Source organism: Syzygium oleosum, unplaced genomic scaffold (genome assembly GCF_021117445.2).
Source record: "Syzygium oleosum isolate NSW1041296 unplaced genomic scaffold, Sole_v2.1 Sole_v2.01, whole genome shotgun sequence".
NCBI classification, from domain to species: Eukaryota; Viridiplantae; Streptophyta; class Magnoliopsida; order Myrtales; family Myrtaceae; genus Syzygium; species Syzygium oleosum.
The window spans coordinates 37,092,928-37,120,814 of record NW_026607485.1 but is presented as its reverse complement, the minus strand read 5'-3'; the positions used below and the strand labels follow the sequence as shown (position 1 = coordinate 37,120,814).

The following is a 27,887-nucleotide window of genomic DNA, read 5'->3' as shown; positions in this document are numbered from 1 at the left end:
GAAGGCCACATATATGGAAAGACAGTACATCCATACTATTAGAGAAAGCAGAAGCGAAGGAGATAGGGTATAGAGCGTTTGATGTTTTCATTTCACTTTCCCAGAAGTTATTTTCGTTTATCATACTCTGTTAATCGCTATGTGACATTTCAGTGGAAACTGTGATTCTGTGGTCAGCTTGGGAGTTCAGTTAATAGTTTGCTCGTCCTATAAGAGCACCATGTGGAATGAAAATCGCTTGATAAAGGTGTTTCTTTTATGCGTTCCGCACCTGGAATTCGCATACGGTTGACTGAAAACTAGGGGTTATGCAGATCGTCTCTATCCCACTCTCTCTCACTACAAAAAAACAAGAATTTAGCCACGGAAAATTAGCGACGAAAAATTTTGCGTCGCTAATTTCCGACGGAATTTGCGACGAAAAAAAATTCGTCACTAATTAGCGACGGAATTTGCGACGAAAAGAAAATTCGTCGCTAATTAGCGACAGAATTTGCGACTAATATTTTTTCGTCGCAAATTAGCGACGGAATTTGTGACAAAAAGTAAATTTGTTGCTAATTTGCGACGGAATTTGCCACGAAAACTATATTCTTCGCTAATTTGCGACAAAAAAAAATTTCGTTGCTAATTTGCGATGGAATGTGCGACGAAAAATAATTCGTCCCTAATTTGCAACGGAATTTGTGACGAAAAATAACTGTCGTGGCACTTTCGTCTCTAATTAGTGACAAATCGTATTCGTCGCTAAATTTTTTATTTGCTGAATTTTTAATATAATAGGTTCGTCGCTAATTAGCGGCGATATTTGCCACATTTTGTATTTGAACGTCGCTAATTAGCGACAAACGATATTCGTCGCTAAATTAGCGACCTACTTTATTCGTCGCTAATTGTAATCTACCCACCGTCACCCCCAATTTCTCTTTCTCTCTCGCTGCTGATTCCTCATATCCCTCCTCGTTGTTCTCCCTCCCTCTCCCTCTTTCGTTTCTCTCGATAAACCTCTCCGCGCGCGCGCAAATTAGTCTTGGTAAAGCTTTTCCGTCGGTAAGTGTCGTGGCTAATTGGCGACGAAGATGATTCGTCGAAGAACTATTCGTCACTAATTTCGAATTTTTTATATTTTTTTGACTTTTGTCTCTTTTTTTATTTTTTTCCTATCTTCTTCTCCCCCGGTCGCCAGTCTGGTGACCGGCGACCGGCGAGAGGCTGAGGCCGCTCGACCTTGCCCTCCCCAGCGCCGGCGAGGGCCATCCTGGCCCATGGCCGACAAGGTCAAACTCGTCGGCCTCAACCGGTTGCTGGTCGCCAGTCCGACGAAGAATATAGGGAAAAAAAAGAAAAAGAAAAAGAAAAAAATTCTAAAAAAAAATTATTAAGTAATTTTTCTTTTTTTTAGGTACGTGTCAATTTGAAGTTCTTGCAATCCAAGTGAACGTTGCAATTCTCATCAAGTTGACAACATTATACTACAAAGATTTCAGTCAAATACTTGAGTAAGTCTTCTTGACATGGTAATTTTTTTATTTTTTTCAATTTCAAAGTAATTGTTTCGTCAAAAACACAACTTTAATTTTTAGAATTTTATGGTTTTAATTAAGAATATTAAACAGTAGAACAGTAGATATGATATTTTTAATATTTTATGAGATTTTTTTAATTTTTATACAGACACAATGCAAAGAGACGGGACTTGGATGTATAATAAGAACTTACCTGGACGTCGAGGATTGACCAATGAGTTTCATACTGGGTTGGAACTGTTTTTGGACTTTGCTAGTAGTAAATTTGAGTTCAGGGATGGAAATAAGTTAAGGTGTCCGTGTAAAAAGTGCAATAATGGTAAATTTCATGTGTGTGATAAAGTTAGAGAACATCTTTGTAGATTTTGGTTTACTCCAAACTACTATAATTAGACTTGCCATGGTGAACCATTTATATCTGATGAAGGATATCGAAGAAGTGACTAATTATTAGTTAGGGAAGAATGTAGCTATTATAACCAATTGAACCCGTACCAGAGGATGGTGATTAATGTAGGTGGTCAGAATTTTATTTTAAAATTGAACCATGCAAGTACTAGTTTTACTCCTACACTTGAACAAGTGGGTACTAGTCATGCATCACAATTGGAAGAGATAGGAGTAACAGGTTTTGATGAGAGTGTATGTAATGGATCTTTTCCATCTAATTAGTTCTGGAAAGTGTTGAAAGCAGCATATGAACTTTTATGGACTGGTTATGACAACCACACTAAGTTATCAGTGACAGCAAGACTCTTAAATATCAAGGTAGATCATAATATGTCTGAGAATTGATTCAACTCTTTTGTTGAAGTAATGCGGGAAATAATGCCTCGTGATAACATCATGCCAAGTGATTTTTACGATATGAAGAAGCTAGTGGATAACTTAGGTCTTCCAGTTGTAAGGATTGATGTATATAGTAGGGGTTGCATGTTATATTAGAGAGATGATGAAAATGCAGAATCTTGTAAATTCTGTAGCCAACCTAGGTACAAGATTAACAGGAGGTAGGGTTGTAATCAGAAGTGTATACCATACAAGCAAATATTTTATCTGCCCTTAATCCCCAGATTGTAAAGACTTTATGCGTCTCAAGCCACTGTTGAACACATGACTTGACATGCAAATCATGAAACAGAAGAGGGTCTAATGTGTCATTCTTCAGATGCAGAGGCATGGAAACATTTTGATAGAATATACCCTGAGTTTACGATAGAGCCTCGAAACATCAGGTTAAGTCTATGTGATGATGGATTTGCTCAATTTGGAAAATCAGGAAAAAGTTATTCATGTTAGCCAGTTATCTTAACTCTATACAATCTTCCATATGGTATGTGCATGAAAACACCTTATATGTTTTTGACATTGATCGTGACTGGCCCACAAAATCCGAAAAAGTTGATAGATGTTTATATGCAACTATTAATTGAAGAGTTACAACGGTTATAGGATGAAGGTGTCTTTACGTATGATGTTTATGTTGATCAAATATTTGTAATGAAGACTACTCTTCTTTGGACGATAAATGATTTTTCTGCTTATGGAATGTTATCTGGACGGAGTAGAGCTGGGATCTTAGGATGTCCAATATGTTTGGAGAAATCAAAGTCATTCAAATTAAAACATGGTAAGAAGGCCAGCTATTTTGACTGTCACAAACAATTTTTGCCAATAAGTCATACATTCAGAAGGAATAAGATAGAGTTCATCAAGAATAGGATTAAAAGAACACCTCCACCATTAAGGTTGACCGGTGATCAAATTTGGGAGCGAGTACATGACTTTCCAACTATTGTTGAAAACCCTCATGGCACAACTATTATATACGGAAGTACACATAAGTAGACTAAACGCAGTATATTTTGGGATCTACCATATTGGAAGGCCCATCTTATTCATCATAATCTTAAAATCATGCATATAGAAAAGAATGTTTTCGACAATGTCATAAATACTGTGATGGATGTCACTGGAAAAACAAAAGACAACTTGAATGCAAGAAAAGATATGAGAGATATTTGTGATCGGCCAACACTAGATGTGGATGCAAGCAGCAGGGGACCAAAACCAAAAGAAGTTTATACATTAGACAAGGAGCAGAGACGGGTTGTTTGTCAATGGTTAAAATCTATGCGGTTTCCTGATGGATGTGCTTCAAACCTCAGGAGATGTGTTGATTTGAATGAATGCAAGTTAACAGGTTTAAAGAGTCATGATTGTCACATATTTATGGAAAGACTAATTTCAATAGCTTTCAAGGAACTTCTACCAAACTATGTATAGGGCGCCATTACAGAATTAAGTAATTTCCTTCACGATATTTGCTCAACAAGCATCACATATGGAGAAACTAGAGAGAGATTTTTCAATTATTCTTTACAACTTAGAAATGATATTTTCTCCATCATTTTTTGATTCAATGGAGCATTTCTTAGTTCACTTGCCTTATGAGGCCAAAGTTGCAGGTCCCGTTCAATTTCGATGGATGTATCCATTTGAGAGGTAAAATTTTTTTTTAATAAATTCAAAATTACTTTATTATATATTATATTCTGATAAACTTCTTTTTATTGCAACTGGGTTCTTATATCATTTGAAGAAAAAAGTGAAGAATAAGGCATGTGCCGAAGCTTCAATTTGTAATACATATATTGTGGAAGAAGTGACAACATTTGCATCATACTATTTTGAGCCGCATGGGCAGTGCAAGAGGCGGAGAGCAGGAAGAAATGATGAGGGCCCCATTGATCCTAATTGCAAATCATTCTCTATTTTCAATTATCTTGGTCGACCAAGCGACGCATGTAAGTTTTGTTACTTAACAGGCGAAAAATGGCAAGTAGCCCATACATATATTTTACTGAACTGTCCAGAAGTGGAGCCATACTTCGAGTAAGTGTATATTTGCAAATATATATATTGTGTGTCAAATATTTGCTAATATATAAATGGTATTTGTTAATATGATTTTTCAAACTACAATGTATGAACTACCACCAAATGAGTTTGACCGTTTGTGCGATAAAGAATTTGCAGCATGGTTCAAAACATATGTAAGTTACCTATGGACCAAAACTCATGATCAAGTTGAAAAGCAAGGATTATTGACTTTGCGTGTGTGACCTTAGGTTCACAGTAATCATGATCAGGTTGAAGAGCAAGGATTGCTATATTATCTGTCATGGGGTCCAAAGTCAAGAGTACGAAGCTGGCCAGCATATTTCATAAACGGGTATAATTTTTACACTCAAGAATATGGAATGGGAAAAGCCACAATGAATAGTGGTGTGTGTGTTCGGTCATCCAATGGTGGCAGTTCAAAAGATGATTTTTATAGCTTGTTGGATGAAATCATAGATATAGAGTACCATGGACCATTAATGCGGGTTGTGTTATTTAAGTGCATATGGTTCGACCCCGTTAAAGGAATGAAGGTGCATACAAAGTTTAATTTGGTTGAAATAAATTTTTAAAAAAAGGTATATGAAATATGAACCATTTGTCTTGGCACAACAAGCAATTCAAGTATATTATGCATCATATCCTAGTTTGAAACGTGACAAAACTGATTGGTGGGCTATATGTAAAACCAAAGCACGAAGAAAAATCGAGGAATATTGGAAGGATATAGCATATCAACAAGAGGAAGTTTGTAATGCGGTTGAAACTGAGGAATATAATATTCTCACTTTAGGAGACCCATGTGGAGCAATGATAGATGTTGATCCAACTGAAATTCGCGAATCAAATCTAGAAAGTGTTGTAGAATCTGATTTTGAGATAGAGGATAAAGATCAAGTTCAAGATCAAGACGAAGATGAAGGTGAAGATGAAGATCAAGACGAAAACGAAGGTAAAGATGAAGATGAAGATGAAGACGAAGACGAAGGTGAAGATAAAGATTATTATTTTTGAGACTTTTTATTAATTAAGGTTAATACCACCAAAAACCCCAAACTGGTACGCATGTGACAATTTTACCCGAACTTTTTTTTTTACCACAAAAAACCACAAACTGGTACCCTTGTGATAATTTGACCCCCAACTTTTTTTTTACCACCAAAAACCCCAAACTAATACACCTATGACAATTTTACTCCAAATTGATAAACCCGTGACAAATTTATCCTAAACTATTTTTTTGACCACGAAAAACCCCAAACTGGTATACTTGTGACAATTTTACCCTGAACTAATAATTTTTTTATTTTATTTTTTTATTTTTTCGAATTTATTATTAATTTTTTCTTTTCTTGTCTTTTTTTTTTTTTTTCGTCTTCAACCTCTGGCCGGTCGCCGAACCGGCGACCGGCCAGAGGCGGAAGCCGGCGAGGTCAGCCCCGCCGGCGGCTGGCGAGGCTCAACCTCGCCGGCGTGGGCGAGGGCCGCCCTTTCCCGACTCAGGCGAGGGCTGCCCTCGCCGGATCTGGTGAGGGCGACCCTCGCCGGCATCGGGCGAGAGCTGTCCTCGCCCACCCAGGCGAGGGCGCGCCGGCGTCGAGCGAGAGCTGTCCTCGCCCACCCAAGCGAGGGCGACCCTCGCCCAACTTAGGCGGCCCTCGCTCACCCAGGCGAGGGCTGGCCTCACCCGACGCCGACGAGGGCAGCCCTCGCCTGACGCAGGCGAGGGTCACCCTCGCCAGATCCGGCGAGGGCGGCCCTCGCCCGACGCCGACGCCGGCGAGGTCGAGCCTCCCCAGCAGCCGGCGGGGCCAACCTTGCCGGCTTCCACCTCTGGCCGGTCGCCGGTCCGGCGACCGGCCAGAGGTTGAAGATGAAGAATAAAAATGAAAAAGAAAAAAAGAAAAAAATTAATAAAAATTCGAAAAAATAAAAAATAATATTAAAATTTTAGTTCATGGTAAAATTGTCACACGTGTACCAGTTTGGGATTTTTTGTGGTATGATCAGGGTAAAATTGTCACAAGTGTATCAATTTGGAGTTTTTTGTGGTATGTTTGGGGTAAAATTGTCACAGGTGTACCAGTTTGGGGTTTTTTGTGGTAAAAAAAAAGTTTGGGGTAAAATTGTCACACGCGTACCAGTTTGAGGTTTTTGGTGGTATTAACCCTATTAATTATGTGTAATTATTATTATTATTGCGACATGTGTTATTGTTGTTGTCATAATTATTGTTGTTGTTATTATTATTATTATTATTATTATTATTATTGTTATTATTATTATTTATTTGATTAATTGTTAATATGAAAGGTCGTCGCTAATTGGCGACAAACATAATTTCGTCGCAAAATTAGCGACAATTTTTATTTGCTTGATTTTTAATATAATAGGTCGTTGCTAATTTCGTCGCTAATTTGCGTCGTCGCTAATTTCGTCGTAAAAATTACACTACAAAAAAATAAAGATTTAGCCACGGAACATTAGCGAAGAACGTCAATTCGTCACTAATTTGCGACATAAATAGCAACGAATGCAAATCCATCGCTAATTTCCGATGCAAATAGCGACGAAAATAACTTTCGCGGCACGAACGCGACTATTTTTATAGTTCGTTGCTAATTTCGACGCTAATTTGCGACGGAAATAGCGACGAAAGCAACTTTTGCGGCACGTGCCCGACTATTTTTACAATTCGTCGCTAATTCTGTCGTAAATTAGCGACGGACGGATTTCACGACGAAAATAACTTTTGCGGCACTTTCGCGACTATTTTTATAGTTAATTGCTAATTTCGTCGCAAATTAGCGACGAATTAAAATCCATCCCTAATTTACCGCAAAAGTTAATTCTGTCGCTAATTCCGTCATTAATTCGATCGCTAATTTGCAAAATGCGTCGCTAATTTACCGCGAAAGTTAATTTCGTCGCTAATTCTGTCGCTAATTTGTGACGAATATTAATCCGTCACTAATTTGCCACGAAATTAGCGACGAATTAAAATCCATCGCTAATTTACCGCGAAAGTTAATTTCGTCGCTAATTTGCGACGGAAGTTAATTTCGTCACTAATTCCGTGGCAAATTAGTGACGGAATAAAATTCGTCACAAATTACCGACAAAATTAACTTTTGCGGCACTTTTGCGACTATTTTTATAGTTCGTTGCTAATTTTGTTGCAAATTAGTGACGAATTAAAATCCGCTTCTAATTTGCCACGAAAATTAGCGATGAATTTAATCCGTCGCAAATTAGCGACAAAAATAACTTTTGTGGCACGTTCCCGACTATTTTATTTTCGTTGCTAATTTCATCGGTAATTAGCGACAAATTCAAATCCGTTGCTAATTAGCGACGGAATTAGCGATGAAAATAAACTTTCGTGGCACATTTGTGACTATTTTTATAGTCCTTCGCTAATTTCGCCACAAATTAGCGACTGATTTGAATTCGTCGCCAATTAGCGACGGAATTAGCAACGAAAATAAACTTTTGCGACTATTTTATAGTTCGTTGCTAATTTCGTCGCAAATTAGCGACGAATTCAAATCCGTCACTAATTTGTGGTGAAAATAAACTTTTCGCGGCACATTCGCAACTGTTTTTATAGTTCGTCGCTAATTAGCGACGAATTCATATCCGTCGCTAATTTGTGACGAATTCATCTCAGTCGCTAATTTGTGACGAAAATTAGCGACGAAAGATGATTCGTCGCTAATTTGCCGCGACTATTTTTATAGTTCGTCGCTGATTTCGTCGCTAATTTGCAAAATGGCGTCGTCTTGATTTGGGGGTACAATTAGGATTCGGCTCTCTCTCTCTCTCTCTCTCTCTCTCTCTCTCTCTCTCTCTCTCTCTCTCTCTCTCTCTCTCTCTCTCTCTCTCTCTCTATTCTCGACGGCTTCCTCCAACGAGTGTTTCTTCGGATTTGGCGTTCTTCTACGCAATTTTTTCTTGGAGAGAGGAACCCCTTCGGCAGACGCTGGGAGGATCGTGCTAACCGTCGTTTGAGAGGAACCTCAAGCGCTCGGACTGTCGTCCGAGAGGAACCTCAAGCACGAGGACCGTTGTCTGAGAGTTTCGGATTTGAGGATGATCGTCGTCCGAGAGTTTTAGAGGAGGTACGTTCGCGTGAATTTTTTGCACTTTTTGTCTCGGGCGAGCACTGTTTCAGATTGTTCGGTTTCGGATTCTGTGGGATGTTTATTTGATACTGCTTCTTTTATATTAGATTTTTGCTGCTTCTTTTTATTCGGATTGGGTCTACTGTTCGGTTTCGAATTCTGTAGAGCAGAGATTATTCGGTTTCGGATTCTATGGGACGTTTGCTGCTACTTCTTTTATATTTGATTTCTACTGCTTCTTTTTGTTCGGATTGGGTCTGCTGTTCGGTTTCGGATTCTGTAGGGCGGAGATTGTTCGGTTTCGAATTCTATAGGGTGGAGATTGTTCGGTTTCGGATTCTGTGGGATGTTTGTTTACTGCTGCTTCTTTTATATTAGATTGGGTTTACTGCTTCTTTCTGTTTTTATATTGGATTCGACTTATCTCGGGTTGAATGGATTGGGTCTGATTGGATTTTATATTAGATTGAGTCTATTTTTATATTAGATTGTTCGGTTTCGAATTGGGTCTGTTTTAAGTCAAGTACCTAATTGATGCACTTAGATTGGCGAACTCGGAATGGGCTGAAATTTGGTTGGCTGTGTGGAAAGTGGCCGCTGATCAATACTCAAGCTATGCCGTGATGGACGTCGTTTTTTTGCGTTTTGAAGTCGTTTGGATAGGTTTTTGAGCAGAAACACATTGTGTTTCACAGATTTTTAGTCCGGTTTAAATATTGTGTGAAAGATACATGATACACATTGTGTTTCACTTGGAACTGCTTTCTAATGTTCATTAACAAATTTTGGAACAGAGGGTTCTAGTTCTTGATTGCCAAATATACTCCCCTTTTATTTATATCTAGGTTTGAAAATATCCTAGTTTGATCATGTCATGTAATATGCTTCCTATCATTCATTCTCCTCTTTTCTTCTTAGATAATAATCACCAGAAAGTGCTTCACTTCACTAGCTTTTTGAATGTTTTTGTAGACAGAGGTAACAACCGTTATTTGTGGCAAAAAAGAGCTAAAGAAGCTCGTAGACATTTTCGGACAACTTGCTATTTATCAGAGGCGATAGCAAGTTCGTTTCATTTTCTCAAGTTTATCTCTTGCTTTCTGAAACAAAATGGTAAGCTTCATGATGTACGTCATTATGTGTCCCTACATATGTTCATGTATTTTAAGATATTTATTTAACCTTCCTACTTATCAGTATAAACATGGAGGGCACATGCATGGTGCAGTTTCACAAAGAAGAGCAACCCCTTCCCCTTCCTCGTCCCCGTCCTTTTCCTCTTCCCCTGCCCTTTCATGTTTCCCTCGACCACTACATGCTGATGGACAACATGGACACATTGGCCCTTCCTCCGACCCTCAAGAACATATTACGGGACAACTTGGACACATACGAACTGAATCTACTTCAGGTTCATGTCCTTCAGTTCCATCTCCTTTGGTTCCACCTTCTTCTTTAGTACAACACTCGAATGATGAGGGAAACACAGGTGAAGAAGATAGCCGACTCATGATATGCCCATATAAAAATTCGTAAGTACTTCATTTTTTTAAGTATATATAATATTTAGGGTTTTAGATATGGATGTCAACTGAATTGTCCATGTTGCAAATTATCCGTATGCTTCATTGTTTCATTGTCCATATCGTTCTTTCTAACCTGTTTGCAGATTCACGGATACTACGTATATTGTGAGGTAACTTAATAAAATAGTCAATGACTCTTGGAGGGGGTAGTATATTAGTTACGGTAGCGGCCCAAAAGAAGTATATGATTTGTGGTGGAATGAGTTCAAGGTAAGTTTTGTTCTTCTAGGTGTTTCTAGTGGTCGTGTTAGGGATCGGATCATACCCTCTTATTGGTACTTTTAAGTTTGGAATTGTGTCCAGTGTCTCACCGATATCCATTTTCTGGATTCGATCTCGCCATTATTGGTACTTTTAAGTTTCTTCTAAATATGTTCCTGCAGTTTTTGCCAGAGTTCTTAAATATGCCTCTGGTTACAACTTCATCGGTTTGAGAAGGTGTGTGTGCATCCGAAGAGTTGCTCTAATATCATGTCAATGGATATATATATATATATATATATATATATATATAAAGGGTGGAAAAACTCATTCCGAAAAGTCGGCTTGCCAAGAGAGGGAATGCAAACGCCTATACAACTCTTTAGTTGTCAGAAGTGGGAAGTCCCACATCAAGTAGTAATGGATATGAACTTTAGAAAATCCATTGCCGAATTGTCTGGTGCATGGTAATGGATATGTGACCCTCATAATAACTTTCAGTTGTTTTTCTATTAACACAGCGGAAGTTTAGGTGGGATGAAACCGAAGAGGATGAAGTTAAAAGAATTTTTAAGAAGAAAGCCGGTGATCACGTAAGAAATGTGATGAATAAAGCAAAGATAAGTCAAGTAAAAGCTAGATTTTATTACGGGTGACAATTGGATGGAAATTAAGAGAACTTGGGAAACTGAAAAGAATAAGCAAATGAATGAATAAAATAAGAAGAATCGAGCTTCAAGTTCTAGTGAAGGGTTTGCCACATATGCTGGGAGCTCTATCAACATCGGGGAGCATTGAAAAAGAATGATAAGTCTGTTAAACATGTTGTAAGTTAATTTAATTCAATTGCTCATTTATGTTTATATTTTATAGGTAGATGAATCGGGGACAGAACCGACATATATAGCTACATTTGAACGCACATTTCAAAAAAAAGATAAGACATGGACTGGCAATCGAGTAAAAGTTATTAAGGTATGTAAGAACTAGAATGAAAATCATGAATGTTTTTAATATTTATGGTAGTTATATATATGAAGTTATTTTATTTTCATCTATATTATTAATGGAGGAAAAATATGATGAACTTTGAATGAGTACTGCTAGTGGTAGTGGTGGTGATGGTGTTGCTGCGTTTGAGCCATCAGTTGACAGTATGACATTATGGGTGGAGACATCGGGTGGAATGAAAAGAAGAAAAATTGTTGGGATGGGATCTTTGTCAAGGGTATACACAATGTAGGCTGCTGCAACTTTATCCTCCAATACGGCTGTTTCAAAGAGAACACGACTTGAGGAGCAAATGACCCAAGAATTGAGCCAACTGAAACATTTACTTATAGAGAATGACGAAGAAATAAGAGTGGTCAAACAACAAATGCAATTGATCTTGCGACACCTCAATCTCGATCACGATGAGGTTCCTCCTGTACCTCCGATTAATCTAATAGGTGATGGGCACAATGATGAGCAACATGATGATGATGACATTGCTGATGATGATGATTTTGTCAGTCCTTGCTAGTTAAAATTTCCATTTTCATATCATTATAATATTTTTAAGCACTAAATTTTGAGCACTATGTATTTCATCATCATATCATTATGTATTTAAGCACTAAATTTTGATGTTATTAGGTGCTTAATCAATGTTAAATATAAATTCTAGAAAATAATTTTGCTGTTAATTATATTTAAAATTGAAATCGTCCCTAAATAACATTCGTCATTGACTTCGTCGCTAAAGAATTAATAAAAATTTGTTGCTAAATTCGTTCCGGAACAATGTTCATGGCAAAAGTAAAAAATTTTCGTGGTAATTAGCGACGAATTTTGCCACGAATAAGTTCGTCGCAAATTACTGACCCAAAAAAAAATTTGTGGCAAATTAGCGACGTATTTTGCCACGAATAATTAGCGACGAATTTTGCCACGAATAATTAACGACGAATTTTGCCATGAAAAATTAGCGACGAATTTTGCCACGAATATAGTTTGTGGCTAATTAGCGACGAATTTTTCCATGAAAAATTAACGACGAAAAATTAGCGACGAATTTTGCCACGAATATATTTCGTCGCAATTTAGCGATGAAAATTGAAATTTTTCGTCACTAAAATTTGCGACGCTGAATTGGCGACGAAAGTTTTTTGGTCGCAAATTCTTTTAGCGACAAATTTTTCCATTTTTTTGTGACAAAATTTGTCACGCCCCGAACCTCTACGAGCTCGCGACATCCCCTGCTGCGGTTGAAATGATGCGACGTCCCAGGAACGTCGCCGACCCAACCCAAACATCAGAGCCACATGCGGAAGCGAATAACAAAACCCCGGACAGAAAGATGACGACGACGGGGTAGACCACCATAACAATCAAATAACATATTCATACAGCACCGAATATACAAACATAAATACAGACGAACATCCTCCACCACCGTTTTAACAAAAGTTCAGGGGTTTGGTTATCTTAACTTCACTATCGGATAACCCAAGTCAAACAACCCCTAAAATGGCCTAGGGAAAAACCTAAGGGTCGCCTCCTTCCTTCATATTCCCACTTCGCTTGGTTCGATCCTCCGGAAGACCTCTTAGGCATCGCCTGCAATTCCACTGGGCTCCCTGGGCGACTCCTCAAAACACCAAAAAGAGGAGGCGGGCCTCCTGGGTCTACGGCTGGGGGTTTGAAAGTGGCGGTTGTACAACCGTGAGACGAATCTCAATAAGTGTACAACCCCAAACCCCACGTAGGCACTCACGTACCGCCAGACGAAAACACGCATAACACACGACAATCAAACAGACTAACAACCACACACGACCTTACCTGGAATCCATCATACACGTCCCTGCACGTTAGTCAACCACACAGCCAGTATGCCACAGAAATACATCACAGCCGTGCGCGTGCCCCGATTATAGAGCAAAACCCACTTGGTCACGTCCCATACCATGCCTAGCAGTTTTTACCCCATAATCGAGCATCACACCACGCGATACAAACACACTCGCACCCCAACTCACACCACACGACACGTCACTTTCTTAATTTCACTCGTCCCGCCAATTCTTGCTCATTCTCAACCTTTCCACCACTACTGCGCCCGCGTAAAACGCATCAGGCCAACGGTCTTCTGACCTCGTCAGGCATCATCACCCCGTCGGGCCGGGCATCGTCACCTCGTCAGGGACGGCATCGTCCCGCGTAAACGAACATGCCTCAGGACGGAATCCTACACACACTTTCCTTCTACCGTGCCCGCGTAAAACGCATCAGGCCAACGGTCTTCTGACCACGTCAGGCATCGACACCTCGTCAGGCCGGGCATCGTCACCTCGTCAGGGACGGCATCATCCCGCGTAAACGAACACGCCTCAGGAGGGATCCTTTCCAACCAATCCCACATTTCCAAACCTTCGTTCCACACTCTCCACACGTACCACGCCACCACACAAACACACTGCCAAACATACACACTTCACACACATTCCATAATTTCGCATTCTCGTCACACGAACACGCACCACTTAACCACACGCTCTTGGCACGCGAATTCAATGCACAATCACATCACCACGCCTCACGGCCACACACATACAACACACAATCAACCCGAAATGCATTTCCGCACCAGCCAACGATCACAAATAATGCAATTATCAGAATAAACCCAATCATGCCGTAACAATTCCAATCAATCACACAATTAATCCCCGATTAATCCACAACATCATAGCCCTAACTCAGCCTCCTAAACCTCGAAATTCATCGCCCAAATCAGTCCACAACCACGCAAACGACCAGCCACTAACTCAGTCCGAGAGAGAGAAAAACCTGGAATATACAAAATCGGGTCCAAACTGGGCAGTTGCACAGTGACAGAAATCCATTTGAAATAAATAGTAAACCAACTCCAGAAATTATGAAATTTGAATATGTTGTACAAAACATCTCAATGAACATTTTCTGTGAAGAACTCGAAACCCATTTCTAACCGTAAACACCTCGTTTTAACACTCAAAATCAGACAAAATCCGATTCGCTCGGACAGCCCCTCAGGCAATCAAAATATAACTCATTCGGTACCCAAATCATTTTGGAAAACTTTTAAATTTTTATATGTTATAGCCACAAATGTCCCCAACAATTTTTGTTAAGGAAGTATTTTGAAAATAGTCCTGGAAAAATTTATAAAAATTCGAACAGACCCGAAGGTCGGGTGAACAGTAAATCGGGCAGTTTTATTTCGGTCCAAAGATGGACTTCCGAATGGCATCAAATGATTTTCAAAAATTTCCAAATTAAAATATGTTATACTTCAAGATTCTATGAACAACTTTCATGAAGAACACTTCCTCAAATTCGGGTCACACAAGTCACAGTAAAAATAGTAAAATCTGGTGATGCAGCAGCAGTCTAGCCGGAAATCAGTTAACACACACCATCAAGCAAACCAGCCACTAAATTCATTCTAAACCGAGCCCTAAACAAGCCTAACAATACCCGAGGTCCTAGGCGACATTTGGGGAGGTCACTTACCTAAAAAGCGAGACAGAACGGGGCTGGAACGGTGGCTGAAACGGCGGAACAGCAGCAGCAGCGCTGATGGAAGGAAAAGAAGATGAAGAGAGTGAGAGAGAGAGAGAAACTGATCGTGAGGGGGGGGGGAGTGACCGGCTTGGGGAACAAGAATGGGAGGAGAGAGAGAGGTTTGACTAGTTGGACCAACATTTCCAAAAATGCCCAAAATGCCCTTGAACACTTGGCCCACATTAATCCTTATCCAATAATTCAAGGGCAATGTGATAAATCAATAATTTCAATTTCTTTTTTCACTTATTTTAGTCCTCAATTATTGCCCAAAATTGTCCAAAATTCGGAATTCCCAATACCGGGTCCAGGGGCAAAATGGTAATTTTCCGGTCCCGGGGCGAAATTCCAATTTTCGCACATACGGGTTCCATATGGGCGTGGCCAACATAATATAGCGTCGGATCCGCGAAATTCACTTTTTAAGCCCTCGGAAATTGACTGCAAAGTTTCGGGAATAAAATAATATTATTTTTCCAATTTTTGTCGAAATTCCAATTTTTGGCCAAAACGACTCCTGGTATGCGTGGCCATCCCAAAATGACACTACCCTCGAAAAATAACCTCAAACGACTTCAGAATCGCCATCGGTGACCAGAGGGGCAAAATCGTCATTTTCCGGGTCCCGGACCGAAATCCATTTTTTTGCAGAAATGGGTGGCCCCAAAGTTGGCCAAGTCAAAAACGTCATCGGCCGCTCAATATTGTCACTTTCAAAATTCTCGATTCCCGGGCCCGAATTCCAAGAAATGACTAAAATTGAACAATCGCAACTTTAGCTTATCTCTGGCTAACGGGTGGCTCTCTGGAATTACGCGCTCTCGACCCGTGACCGACACTAAGTCAAATCACGTTTAAGTTTACTCTACCCAGGACGACATCGGTTGTCATATAATTGCGAGGGTCTGTCACTAGTTCCCTTCGGACACGATCAATCAGATAGATCGGTCTCGGTTGGCTCAAAACATTCCCTCGTCAATTCATATGGTCGAAGATCGAACCCAGGTCGAGTTCTTTGGTCGTGCGAACTCAATCCCGTAATAGCCCTACCCCTAAGGTTAGCATCCCGTGAATACGCATTTCCGGGTGAGACCTCACTATAGTGCATTGGTCAAATTCATTTTTTAAATCTCGGGAAAATGATCGAAAATTCAGACTGTTACAAAATTTGTCGCTGAAACCTACTTTTTTGTAAAGTCTCTAGAAATTATTTTTTGAGTTGTTAACGCAAAATCGAAGAATAAATATTTTAATTAGATGAGACCTACCCTGGAAATGCTTCTTCTGACTTTAGTCTACTTTAGGAATGAAATGTTCCACTGCACACTGATGTGGACCTTCTTTATTCTAAAAGCAACCATTCTTGTCAGGTTCTTTTTCTGTTTTATCCTTGTTTTCCTCAAGTAGCTGTCACTTATACTATTTTTTATGGTTAGTGAATTTAAAAGCAAGAAAACAAAAAAGATGCTCCTTTTTCTCCAAGCAATCCTGCCTCTGGTTGTGACCCCAATTTCTTTCCGCAGAATAAGCAACATTACTGTAATTGTGATGTCTCCGGGAGAATGAATTCTTTTCCGAGGACAGGATCCCGAAGAACCCGTTCCCAAACGGATGGAAAGACCAGGCCGGGCTCTACGCAGTTGGGTTCACAAGGAGAGGCCTTTCCGGTGCGTCTCTGAATTCAATCAGTGTGGCACGTGACATTGGGAGGTCATGGAAAGAGGAAATGAAGCAGAAGAAGCATCGGGTCACCGCTCGCCGCAGAAGATGCATTTCGCACATGTTGACACCTACATTTTGGCGCTTCATTTAGCAAAATATTTGCATAGAAGAACTTTAGTCCCTGACAAAAATATTAAAATTAAATTGCATTGCATATATATTAAGAACATTTACATAAATAGTTAATTATATCCATATAGTTACATTTACGTTGGATTGGCGGCAGATGGAATAGCTCTGAGCTTAATTAGTTTGGATTAAGCCCACGGTGAAGAAAAATTTGTCCCAAAATCCATGACATGGCCGGATCATTAAGGTGAGAGAACATTGATTGCGGTAAAATTGGAAAATAATTTTGTTCAGCATAGCAATTCTAACCATAAGGGTAAAAAAAATAAAGAATATGTTTGGGTTGATCACGATCACAAGAGCTGGACATATTTTCAAAGGAAAGAAGCAAAGGCAATAAAAATCTTCGTGCGTCGAGATCCGTAAGTAGAAGGCAAAAAGCGAAGCAAGTGAAGAAAGGACAAAAACATGATATCTTTGTGACCATCCGCGAGAGGAAATATGATTTGCTTTCTTTGATATCCCAGACTCTCTCACCTATAAAAGACAGACGGCACATTAACAAAGTGGGAGGAGGAGGCCACACAATTCAATACCCGGGCACAGCAGTGAGAGAGAAAAGAAAGAAAGGAAGTCGTTCTTTCCCTTTGAACGACTCGTGTCGCTGCCCTGTTTCTCTGATCGAACTCCACACCTTTTGTACCACAACATTGCAGTGCCCTCGAAGATTGAAGATGGTGATCCAGCGGTGACGTTCGTGAGGGTAGTTTGACAACGGAAGAGTTCTTCACAACTACAAGACAATTGAAACACACGGCTATAGCGAGAGAGAGAAAAAAAAGAAGATGAGAAGAGATCAAGAAATTTCGCTTTTTCCTGGGAGCGTCAAACACGCCTAGATCGGCCAAGTCAACATCTTCGTGGGTCCCCGTTGCTGCACAAGACCACTCCTTGAATACGATCGTTGATTTATTGTTTCCAAATTTAAACAAAGGACCTTCCATCAATATCCATAACTATATGGGTATGATTGCTGGTTTATATCGTTTTCCTAATTTAAATATGATAAAATAAATATTGCGGATTGCGTGGATTGATTCGATGATAGTGTTTATCCTTTGTTTGATTTTATTTCTTTTAAAAGAAAATCCAAAAATATTAGTTAAAGTTTGAATTATTTTCTTGGAAGATAATGTTGCATGTTTAGGATAGGTCTAGATAACTTTCTTTGAATAGAATAGAATAATCTAAATTTGCTAGAAAGATAGGATAATTTTTCAATTTAAATTAGGATTTAAAGTAATTTACTTCCTAGTTTAGCTTAGATATTATGCTAATCTTAATAGTTTATTTAGAGTAATTTTAATTTCGAATTTTCATATAAAAATACCAAAAAAAAGTCATTTTAGAGTAAATTAAATTGTCTTTTCTAAAATAGATGGCATATTAATTTAGGCAATTTTATTATTCCGAATTTTAATAAAAAAATACGAAAAATACATTGTGTGCCTTTCACATAGAATTAGATTCATAAGTCGCATGTCATATAGCTTGCATTTTAGGTTTATTTAATTAAAAGTCGCATGTTATTTTAGAATAGACATATTTTTTACGTCATTGCATTTAGAGTAATCGCATTACCTGCCTTGCATATAGGTTAATTTTCATTTAAACAAGAGAAAACCCTAAAAAATATTGAGTGGAATTGCGTGTTAATTAGAAATCATATTTAGGATTTAGCTAACATTGCAGATGCTTACGTTGCTTAAGCAATTCCTCCATTTCCTTGCAATTTATTTATCGCTTTATTTATTAGATGTTACTTTGGTGGTTTGCGCACCCGCATTATCACTTCATATGATAGGAAGTAATAAAATCAATTCAAGCTGCCTGCATAAATATTTTTTTTGAAAAGAAAAGGTACCGAAAAGGTGTCAGAGTAATCTAGCTTTACCAACTCCCCGCACTCATAATCTTTGGTTTGTAGGAGTAAAAAATATATCTCGATTTCTAATTGACCCATCGTAAATAGATTAGTAGTGACTCCTAACTTAATAATCCATTAACTGAACCCCAAAGTGGTAAACCCGAGGGCAGGTCGTGATAGTACTTCTGAAACTAACATTAAGATGGCCCGAATCAAAGCGAAGGGTTTTAATTCGGTTTTACCTTTTCATTTGCCTTTGGATATGTAGCTTGGTAGATGGGAAGTGTTCTTATAACTGTCTGGATCTGATGAACGACAGAGTCTACGTAGAAAGCAGCCCTCTCCAAAGAAAAAGAAAAGAATTCTCAGTTCAGACAATAAGAGGCATTTTCGTTTTCTTTTGTGAAAAGAAAGATGAGGCTTTTTCCTTTTGTCATCTGTCTGAATGTCTGTTGATTTGCTCTCATAGTAAAAAAATTTGGAAAAGGACATTAGAAGTACCAAAAATTGTATGCGGCACTCATTTAGTGCCAAAAGTTTGTTTCGGGTTATTTAAGTGCCACTTTTTTTAAAAAAATGATCATTTAAGTGCCAAATCCGATCTGGATTGTCGGAAATCTGACGTGGTAATATTTTAATAATCTTAGTCCTATGTGGCTCGTCGGCGTGCCCAGTCAGCATATAGCCCATAAACGACGTTGTCTAAAAGTTGTAAATAATGATCTTTTGAGTGCCAAATTTTGTTTAAAGTGATCACTTTAGTACTAGTTGCTGTTAGAAAATGATCACTTCAGCGCTAGTTGGATTGTGCGACATCGTTTTAGATGTCCACGTGGATTGAATTTTTTTAAAAAATAGGTCAAGTCATATTAAATTTTTTAATTATAAATGTAATGTAATCAATTTGGCCGGAATTAGCACTTAAGTGATCGTTTTTTCTCCGATTTGGCATTTACGTGATCAAAAAAAAATTTTGGTATTAAAGTGAGCGCCGTACACAACTTTTGGCACTTCTAGTGTTCTTCTCCCTAAAACAATTATTACGCATTTGAGAATCCTGAATAAAATGACACTTCTTTTTTTTCAATAAAGAAGAAAATATATTATGAGACAATCTGTAAAATGTACGATTTGAGAATATCACGAAAGTTTAATCCATACATTTCGCGAAAAATGTGATATTTCTTGAAAATATTTTCCGGAAAGTCATTTTCCGGTATTCAGCTGAGATCTAAAAATAAACTGGAAAATATTTTCCGTCATTCGGTATGTGGATAATATGTTTTGATTTTCCTCCTTGCACTCCTTTTAATAACCTTTATAATTTTTATGTAATTTTTACAAAAATCGAAGTTTTAATTATTTTGAATTTTTTAATAATCTTTTATATTTTCTTTTCTTTTTTTCTTCTTCTTTTTTATTTTTTTATTTCTTCCTCTGCTGGCCACGGCGATGGCCAACGAACTCTAGCCTTGCCTCGCCGACCTCAGTGAGGCCTCTCCAGCTTGCCGACCTCGAGCGAGCCTCCTCGCCAGCTTCGAGTGAGGTCGAGCCTCGCCTGTGGCTAGTCATCGGCCGTGGCTGTGGCCGGCAACCGACAGAGGAAGAAAGAAAAGAAAAGGAAAAGTAGTAAAATTTTAAAAATTTAAATAAATTTAAAAAATAAAAATAAAAATTATTTTGTGAAAGAAAGTGAGGTGAAAGAAGATATAGAAAATGTTTTCCTCAATTTTGAAAGTGCTTTTTCCATTGATGGAAAATGTTTTCCATGACTAGTTTATTTTCCGTGAAACAAATATCGAAAAATCCAAAAATATTTTCCTGCAAGTTATTTTCCGTGAAAGGAATGGAGTCTAAAATACTACATATATATACACACACGTATAGTTGAATTCATTTTAGCTTTTTTGAAGAACGTCAATGTTAGATAAGTGGAAAAATTAAACTTCTTATCTAAATTGTTGTAAAAGTTTGTGGTTTCTAAGTTAGAAACCTTTAACTTTTTCATTATGTTGATATCATTCCCTTTTTTCAATTGATTTGTCTATTTATTAGTCCACATATATAACTAAGTAATTACTTTTTTACCAAACGTATGTAATTAATTACTGATGACCTCATTATACATTGCATGAATCCATTTTAATTTTTTAAAAAACATCAATGATGGATAATTAAGCTTTTTTTTATCTAATTAATGTAAACGATAAAGTAATGTGTAGGGGAAGTGGAAAGAGAATTGAGTTTTGTGATGGTATGTCCCAATCACAAAGTATTTATTTTACCCAACTTTCTTATTGTTTATAGTTATCGATTCTTAAGTAACACGCAGTTGGATCATGCAAAATTCACATGACTCAAGTCAAAGGGACGAGTACGCCAAAAAAATAGAAGAAAAAGAAACGGAAAAATTTCAAATAAGGGTCTGAAGTGCCTTAATTTTTTGAAATAAGGGCCTGAAATAGACATTGTTTCAAATAATTGCCTAAAGTGACCATATCATTCTCAAAGAATGCCTTGATCTCGCGCGGTCGAAGGGCATTTCCGTACTTTTATTTTTTTGAATATTTTCCTTTTTTCTTTCTTTTTTCCTTTTTTCTGTTTTTTCCTCCTCCTTTTCTTTTTCTGTTTTCTTTTTTCTTTTTCCCTTTTCCGTTTTCCCTCCGCCGGCCATCGTCGGCCTTATCAATGGCCACGGAGGTCACTTGACTCTAGCGAGGAACGCCCTCGCCTGAGGCCAGTAACCTCCGCCGGCTATCAACAAGGTGCGGCAATGGCTGGGAGAGGGAAGAGGGAAAAAAAAACAAAACAAAAAGGAAATGAAAGTAAAATATTAAAAATATTTATATGTATACTTAGAATTTTTTTACTAGAATACTCCTTCTCCGACGGTCACTTGTTGGCCGGCCAGCCAAAAGTCCTTATTTGAGATGATTTGATCACTTCAAACTTTTATTTGAGATAATTTGGCCACTTTAAGCTCTTGTTTGAAACAAGATTTACTTTAGACCCTCATTAAAGAAAATGATGGCACTTCATGCCCTTATTTGAAATTTTCTCAAAAAAAAATTGGATGGACGACTATAACATTATCCTATTGTATAGCCCAATAGGACCCATCAGACTTCAGAGGCAATACATAGTATACTTGAATGCAATATGGGCAGTCTGTTTAGCACTCATGTCAGATTTACATTTTACGTGACTACATGAATGTCAATAAAACATAAGAAAAAGAGGAATTTGTATTCAAGTATATGTGTAAATGTATATGCACAAGTTTTACATTACCTTGAGTATTTCCATAAACAGAACACTCACGCAGATAACTCTGTTCCAGTACTCCCATATGAAGTTATGCATGAGAACTTCCTTCATCCATCTTTCGAGGTAACTGTAGAGGTAAATTTTGAAAAATCCCTGCTTTGGAAGATGATCATCTCGCAACACTGCCAAACGAAGCGACAAGCAAGCTCGTCAGCCACATCATTTTGGATGATAGAATTGCGGTAGATGATTGGGATGCGGGTTCCGACTCTTGAGGACCTTGAGGAGGATCACTCGTTTCCTATCACAAGACAACCAGGAACAAGTTGAATTCACCGAGTGTGCCATTAATGGCCGGCTTTCAATTTGTAAAGATTACAGAACTTGAAAACAAGTATATCTTCAAGAAATGGAACTCTGCAGAACCAAAGATAATTGGCTGTATATGAGAGGTGCTTGGTGCTAAAAACCTTGTTCGTCTACTGACGTAGCCCTAGTTTAAGGGTGAATCAAAATAAAAATCCTGTGTCCCGATTTCCTTTTCTTGTTTTTACTCTTTATTTGCTTGTGATTGTGCGCCGAATCCTAAAAGTGAATGGTCCTCATGTTGAATAACAAAAGGAACTAGACGTGCAATAAATTTCATGACAGAGAAAGCTATAATTAAAAGATAAAACTATGGTTTAGAGAACTACTTTAAGGGTTGGAGAACATAGTTCAGGCTGTCGCACGATGAATATCTGATCGCCCGGTTTGTCTTCCTTGTAGGCATCCTGATTCCTATGCCAAGTCCATAATGCATATGTTGAATTCACAATCTGCGAAGGAAAATAGCAAATAAATTTTGCTCAATTGAACTATGATGTTACCAAGGTGCAGTCAAAGAAAAGCAATATGAACTTTTCTAACTCATGCTAGTCATCCTCCAGAATCCAATACCCGTCAACTGATTCAAACTGGAATAAATTTCTCTCCAAAAAAAGAAGAAAAAGGGCACTTAGATCGTCTAATCCAACGGCTCTTATTCAAACGCAGACTAGCTTACGTTGTTAGATACGGAGTTCATAGGAAGAGATGCTTCAGATGGTGAGGAGACATAGATGATTATATCAGTTCAGCTTAGGAAGCATGCCTAACATTGCAAGGGTCACTTAAAGCAGCAAGTTGAAGCCTTGCTCAGTAAAAGTCACTTATCACCTCTACAATATGACATGCCAACAACGTCCAATGTAGACTGTTTATACAGGTTAGAACCAACAAGTGGATAGATAGTGATAACAATAAAGTGAACTCCATTAAGAGTGCACATTGGTTTGGACGACTAGAAAAAGGGTAAAAAAGGTGCATGGCCTAGCATTTGACAACCATACCTCGAGTGTTCCATGTCCGAAGCTGCTTTCTCTGTATGCACTCCACTCAGGTTGCTTGCTCCAGCAGAATTTGCCTTTGGCTGGGCCGGAGGAGAAATTCAGATGACACAACCCTCCGAACTCAGGCTTGTTGTCCTCAGGTTTAGGACACTTTCCAGGGTCATCTGCAAAATCGACGTCAACTTGCTCGATATTGCCACCATCCCCGACTGTTATGTATACAGGACCACATGGGTCCAGTGTATAGTTGTAGACTCTGTTCATTCTCTCATATGCATGAACCTGCGAACCGGAACCTACATATCATGCAACTAACTAACAATTTTAAAGAGGGAGGTAGTGGTATGTCCACATAGTGTCGGTTCTTCCACTTGACTTTTGTATAAATGTAAATCCAAGACTCCAATTCTCCTCTCTTGCCACTTTGATATGTCTTTTTTTTCTAATCTTTAGGCTAGCAGATTGTATTACATTTTGAAAGGACATCATGGAGAAATATTAATATCAGGGTTGTCTGAGAAGAAGCCGTATCTGATGATAGAAAGTGAAAATGTTGCTAGTCATGCATGAGCATCATATGCAGTAGCTCTGGTTTCAGTTCAACATTGTTTCAACTTTCATGATTCTAAAGTAAAAATAGGCATTCCTATCCCAGACTAAATTACAAGAACTCACAATAGGTGCAAACATTGTAATGCCATCATGAAATCATCATAAGTTCTTTCCTCCTCCTCACACAGGACAACAGGTGCACAGATTCCAAGGGAAAGAAGCATTAACTTTCAAAGTGCGAAAACTTTAAGCTTCCTCATGTTATGTACTTACATGGCCATTGAACACAATATCAACTTTGTATTGATAAAGAAGAGCTTCCATTTCTTGCCTCATGCATTCAAATTCCTGATAATGGGAGTTATAGCTATTGTACCACGGTGGATGCCAAGCAGCAACCACCCATGGGGTTAAACTGCGATCCACTCGATGCAAGTCATCTATCAGCCACGAATACTGAGCACCTGGAAGGGCGAAATTATGTCAAAACAATGTCAGAAGACAAAGTTATAACTCATCCATCAGCCGGGTACATGGCTCTTCTTCATGCTATGACCGAGTGGCAAAGTGTAACGCAGGATTTACTCATGTACCAGTAATGTTGTAGTCGACGTAGGCTCCGAGCATAATGAAGTGTACTCCTCCAGCATTGAAGGAGTAGTAGAAACTGCTGTTGGAACGACTCTCCTCCGAGGGAACGGCAAATCTTGTTAGGTATGATTGGAAGGTGATCCCATCAACTTGGGGCTCAATCTCGTGGTTGCCTTCTATGACCATCATAGGCACTCTTGATGTCAATGGCTCCATGAACCTGAAATTGTAATTAGTTGGTTCTTGGCTCATTCAAACAGGGTAATCGCAAGAGCATTATTATGTGCAGCTGCAGAGACCTTAAAAATGGACTGGCACACCAAAATATCATTGCCATTCTACCTCTGCTTTTAATCCATGTACGATGTGGATGATCATATCAAAGCATCAAGCATAAAAAGCGACAAAGAAGGCAATGATCATGCCGATACAATATCATCTAGTGTGACCTACATCTTAGAAGAGGTATTTGGTATTCATATTGGTGCAGCGATGTTTGGTCTTCCTAACTTCAAATTGTTTAGCACTTGCACCATTATGGAGATGCTTCATTTTAAGCTTGCATCACAAACTTTTATCGTCTTATGACTATATGCACACAAGACAGAATATTCGACTGGTCTGATAAAAAACAAACCCATAAAAGGATGCGAAGGCGCATAGGAATTACCTTCCCCAGCCATCCCAGCGAGGTTGATATGTCTCTCTAATGGGTGCTTCTGGAAACGAACAAGAGAAGCATGAAGCCCCTTGTCCCCCAGTCGTGAGATACTGGTTTGCATAACTCAAGTCTCCAACCATCAAAACCAAGTCCGGATCATTCTTGATCACGTGATCTATGGTTGTCGAAGAATTGCTCGTGAGACCTAAATCTCCGATAACTGCTATACGACTGGGATATGCATTTGGACTGCGTGAAGGCATGGTCTTGAAGGAATATTCGTCACTCATTGCTCGAACAGAACTGTCGCCACACTTATAGTAATAAGTCGTACCAGGTTCAAGACCTGCGAAGGAAAAAAAAAATGTTGTTGAGCAAACTCCGTCACTATAATAAAATGGATGGACTGGTGGTGGCTCCCGACGGTAAAGGAAGAACAAAAAACCAGCACATGCCACATGCAATTCTTTTACATTTACTTTAGGCTGGTCTTCATGGTGAAATACTTAATACCCAAGCATTTTCGTATGAAATGCATAGTCACCATCTTGATAACATGATAGCAGCTCACAAAAATAAGGTACAGAAGAATATTGACGAGAGTAGGCCACATGTGACACTAAGCAATTACAGATAAAATAGCGTCTATCAAGTGAAGCTTCTCAGCCTGAAGCAAATCTGTTAATTTGGTCAAAACTTAAATGTTTGGGGGTGGGAGAATTGGTAAGCATAGAGATCAATCTCTCGTCTACGCGATTGGAGTATTATCGTGAAAGTGTTTTCAGATTCTTAAAACTAATAATTGCAGTGAGCACAGGAAGCAGAGTACTAAAGATCACTTATGAGCTTTCTTCTTGTAGAGGATCATTTTGCTGAAAAAGTACTCTTTATCAGCTTTCTTCTCAGAGTGAATCAATCGATTACCATACTGAATGCAAGCATAATGATTTGTAATTTAGGCTGGTCTTCATTGTGAAATTCTTATTACCCAAGCATTGTCATACAAAATGCACCATCTTGATAACATGATAGCAGCTCACATTAAAAAAAAGAACAGAAAAAAAATTGACAATAATAGGCAACATGTGACACTAAGCAATTACAGATAAAATGGCGTCTATCAAGTGAAGCTTCTCATGCCCAGCATCTACCTGCAGAATCCAATTGAATTCAGTATATGAAGGAATCCATCGCTCTCACTTGAGGAATACATAAAACCAAAGGCAAAAACACCGACAATCCAGATCATGTTTCCCCATGTGTCAGGAATGAACCTTAAGTTATGTAATGGAAATCAAAAACCTTACATAGCATTTAACCGATTACCAGTTACCTTCAAGTCTGACGTGATGAATAATGCCAGAGGTGTAATTCAAGAGCCCCTCAAACGGGTACAGTTGACTGTAGACGGCCGACATGCCGTCTTGCTGGCTTGCGTACTTCCCACTCTCTGTGCCGTACCAAACTTCACTGGCGACCGACGATGGATCGAGAGGCGTCACATTCTTGCCAATCTGAGCATCCCCTTGAAGACACGGATCAACTCATTAACCCGACCATCATCGACATCTATTCCAACTTCTTAATCCATACAAACAAATAGATTTCACTGACCGCCCCTGAACTCGATGAACTCAAACGCAACACATCACATAAGGTGGAAATGCAGTACCAACTTGGTCATCACAACAGTCCCTTACCCATATGAAGAAATGCACTATGATCACAAAAGCTAACAACTTGTTGAGTCTCTCAAGAAACATATTCCTAATTCCAAGAACCGTTAGAACCATACTCGAAACTTGTACATATACCTCAAGCTTGACCACTCTGATTTTACAAACCTAACAAACAACAAAATTGTGAAGGAAATTAATTACCTGTGATCCAAGAGACCCACATCGAGCTAGGATCAGTAGACAGCGCGAGCGAAATCTGCTCTGGGAACAAGGAAGTGACGTTCTTCTTGAGCCTCGGGTGATCCATTGGCAAGTCATCGCTGCCCAAGCGGAGGGACGGGTCGAAGCGGCGCGTGATGGGCTTGAACGGACCCTCGAGGGTCGTGGGTATTGCGCTGCGGCTCTGCCCCGTCACGGCCATCACGGCCGCCGCTTGCGCGAGCACAAGAATTGCGATCAAATGCGTCAGCACTTCACGTGCTGCCATAGTTTCAATGTTTCTTGGTCAGCCCCCAGTTTTTTTTGGGTTTCAGCATTGGGAAAGCAGACTGGTAATATCTTTCTTGTTCTGCCCCCACTTGGGATCAAAGAGAGAATATCCCTTCGTTTGGTGCAATATCCCAGTCTTGGGTTGGTCCTTTGTGGTTCCCAGGTTCAGGTGCCTACTGGTCATGTATTAACCCGTCGTTAAACCTGACACTCGTGTGCATACCTCGATATCTGCATTCGACAATCAATTAAAGAAAACGGTCAATAATGTCCCCGCCCTCTCATGTCGGATCCCAAGAGAGACAGCGGATTGCAGGCAAAAGTGGACATCCTCAAAATGGTGTTTTACCCTCCGCACTCGATTTCTAATTTCTTATTAATTCGTCAGAGATGATCTCCAAAAGAGAAATGTAAGTCCTTTTTTCCGTGGGCCATCAATATTCAAACTCTTTTCCGCCTCTCCTACGCACCAAACTTGTACCACTGACCCAAAATACCTTCCGTTCGTCTTTCGTCGTGTGGCCGTGAAACGTCTGACGCGGCGGCCTGCATTATCCACTTCTCATTTGTGCTCGAGACGCATAGTTCATGTCCGTGTGACTCGTGATATTTATCCCTCTACCGATTAG

The 27,887-nt window shown here is 39.1% G+C and overlaps 1 protein-coding gene and 1 long non-coding RNA gene across 3 annotated transcripts; one reads left to right on the top strand and one right to left on the bottom strand.

Annotated features, from left to right (window-relative positions):
* The first annotated feature begins 9,738 nt into the window (after positions 1-9,738).
* On the top strand, positions 9,739-12,004 carry LOC130138948 (uncharacterized). Its single transcript, XR_008817206.1, has 4 exons — positions 9,739-10,425; positions 10,728-11,152; positions 11,219-11,320; positions 11,414-12,004. It is a non-coding gene; the product is annotated as an uncharacterized LOC130138948 (long non-coding RNA).
* Positions 12,005-21,774: 9,770 nt separating this feature from the next.
* Positions 21,775-27,570, bottom strand: LOC115680208 (purple acid phosphatase 23). 2 transcript variants are annotated; one of them, XM_030603970.2, is made up of 8 exons: positions 26,971-27,570; positions 26,424-26,615; positions 25,100-25,436; positions 24,432-24,649; positions 24,112-24,302; positions 23,287-23,568; positions 22,612-22,734; positions 21,775-22,217 (listed from the first exon to the last, which is right to left on the bottom strand). In XM_030603970.2, the coding sequence occupies exons 1-8, from the start codon at positions 27,254-27,256 to the stop codon at positions 22,086-22,088; spliced, it is 1,761 nt and encodes a 586-aa protein (XP_030459830.1). In that variant the 5' UTR covers positions 27,257-27,570; the 3' UTR covers positions 21,775-22,085. The 2 variants fall into 2 exon arrangements, with proteins under 2 accessions (XP_030459830.1, XP_030459839.1); XM_030603979.2 differs by having other exon boundaries at positions 26,424-26,604; positions 26,971-27,223.
* Positions 27,571-27,887: the final 317 nt, after the last annotated feature.

Excerpts from the sequence above, each read along its gene's own strand:
- LOC115680208 (XM_030603970.2), bottom strand. The coding sequence starts at position 27,256 with ATGGCAGCACGTGAAGTGCTGACGCATTTGATCGCAATTCTTGTGCTC. Across the intron at positions 24,650-25,099 it reads CGCTGGGATGGCTGGGGAAG|GTTCATGGAGCCATTGACAT; the intron begins GTAATTCCTATG and ends TTACAATTTCAG. Across the intron at positions 24,303-24,431 it reads CGTCGACTACAACATTACTG|GTGCTCAGTATTCGTGGCTG; the intron begins GTACATGAGTAA and ends TCGCCCTTCCAG.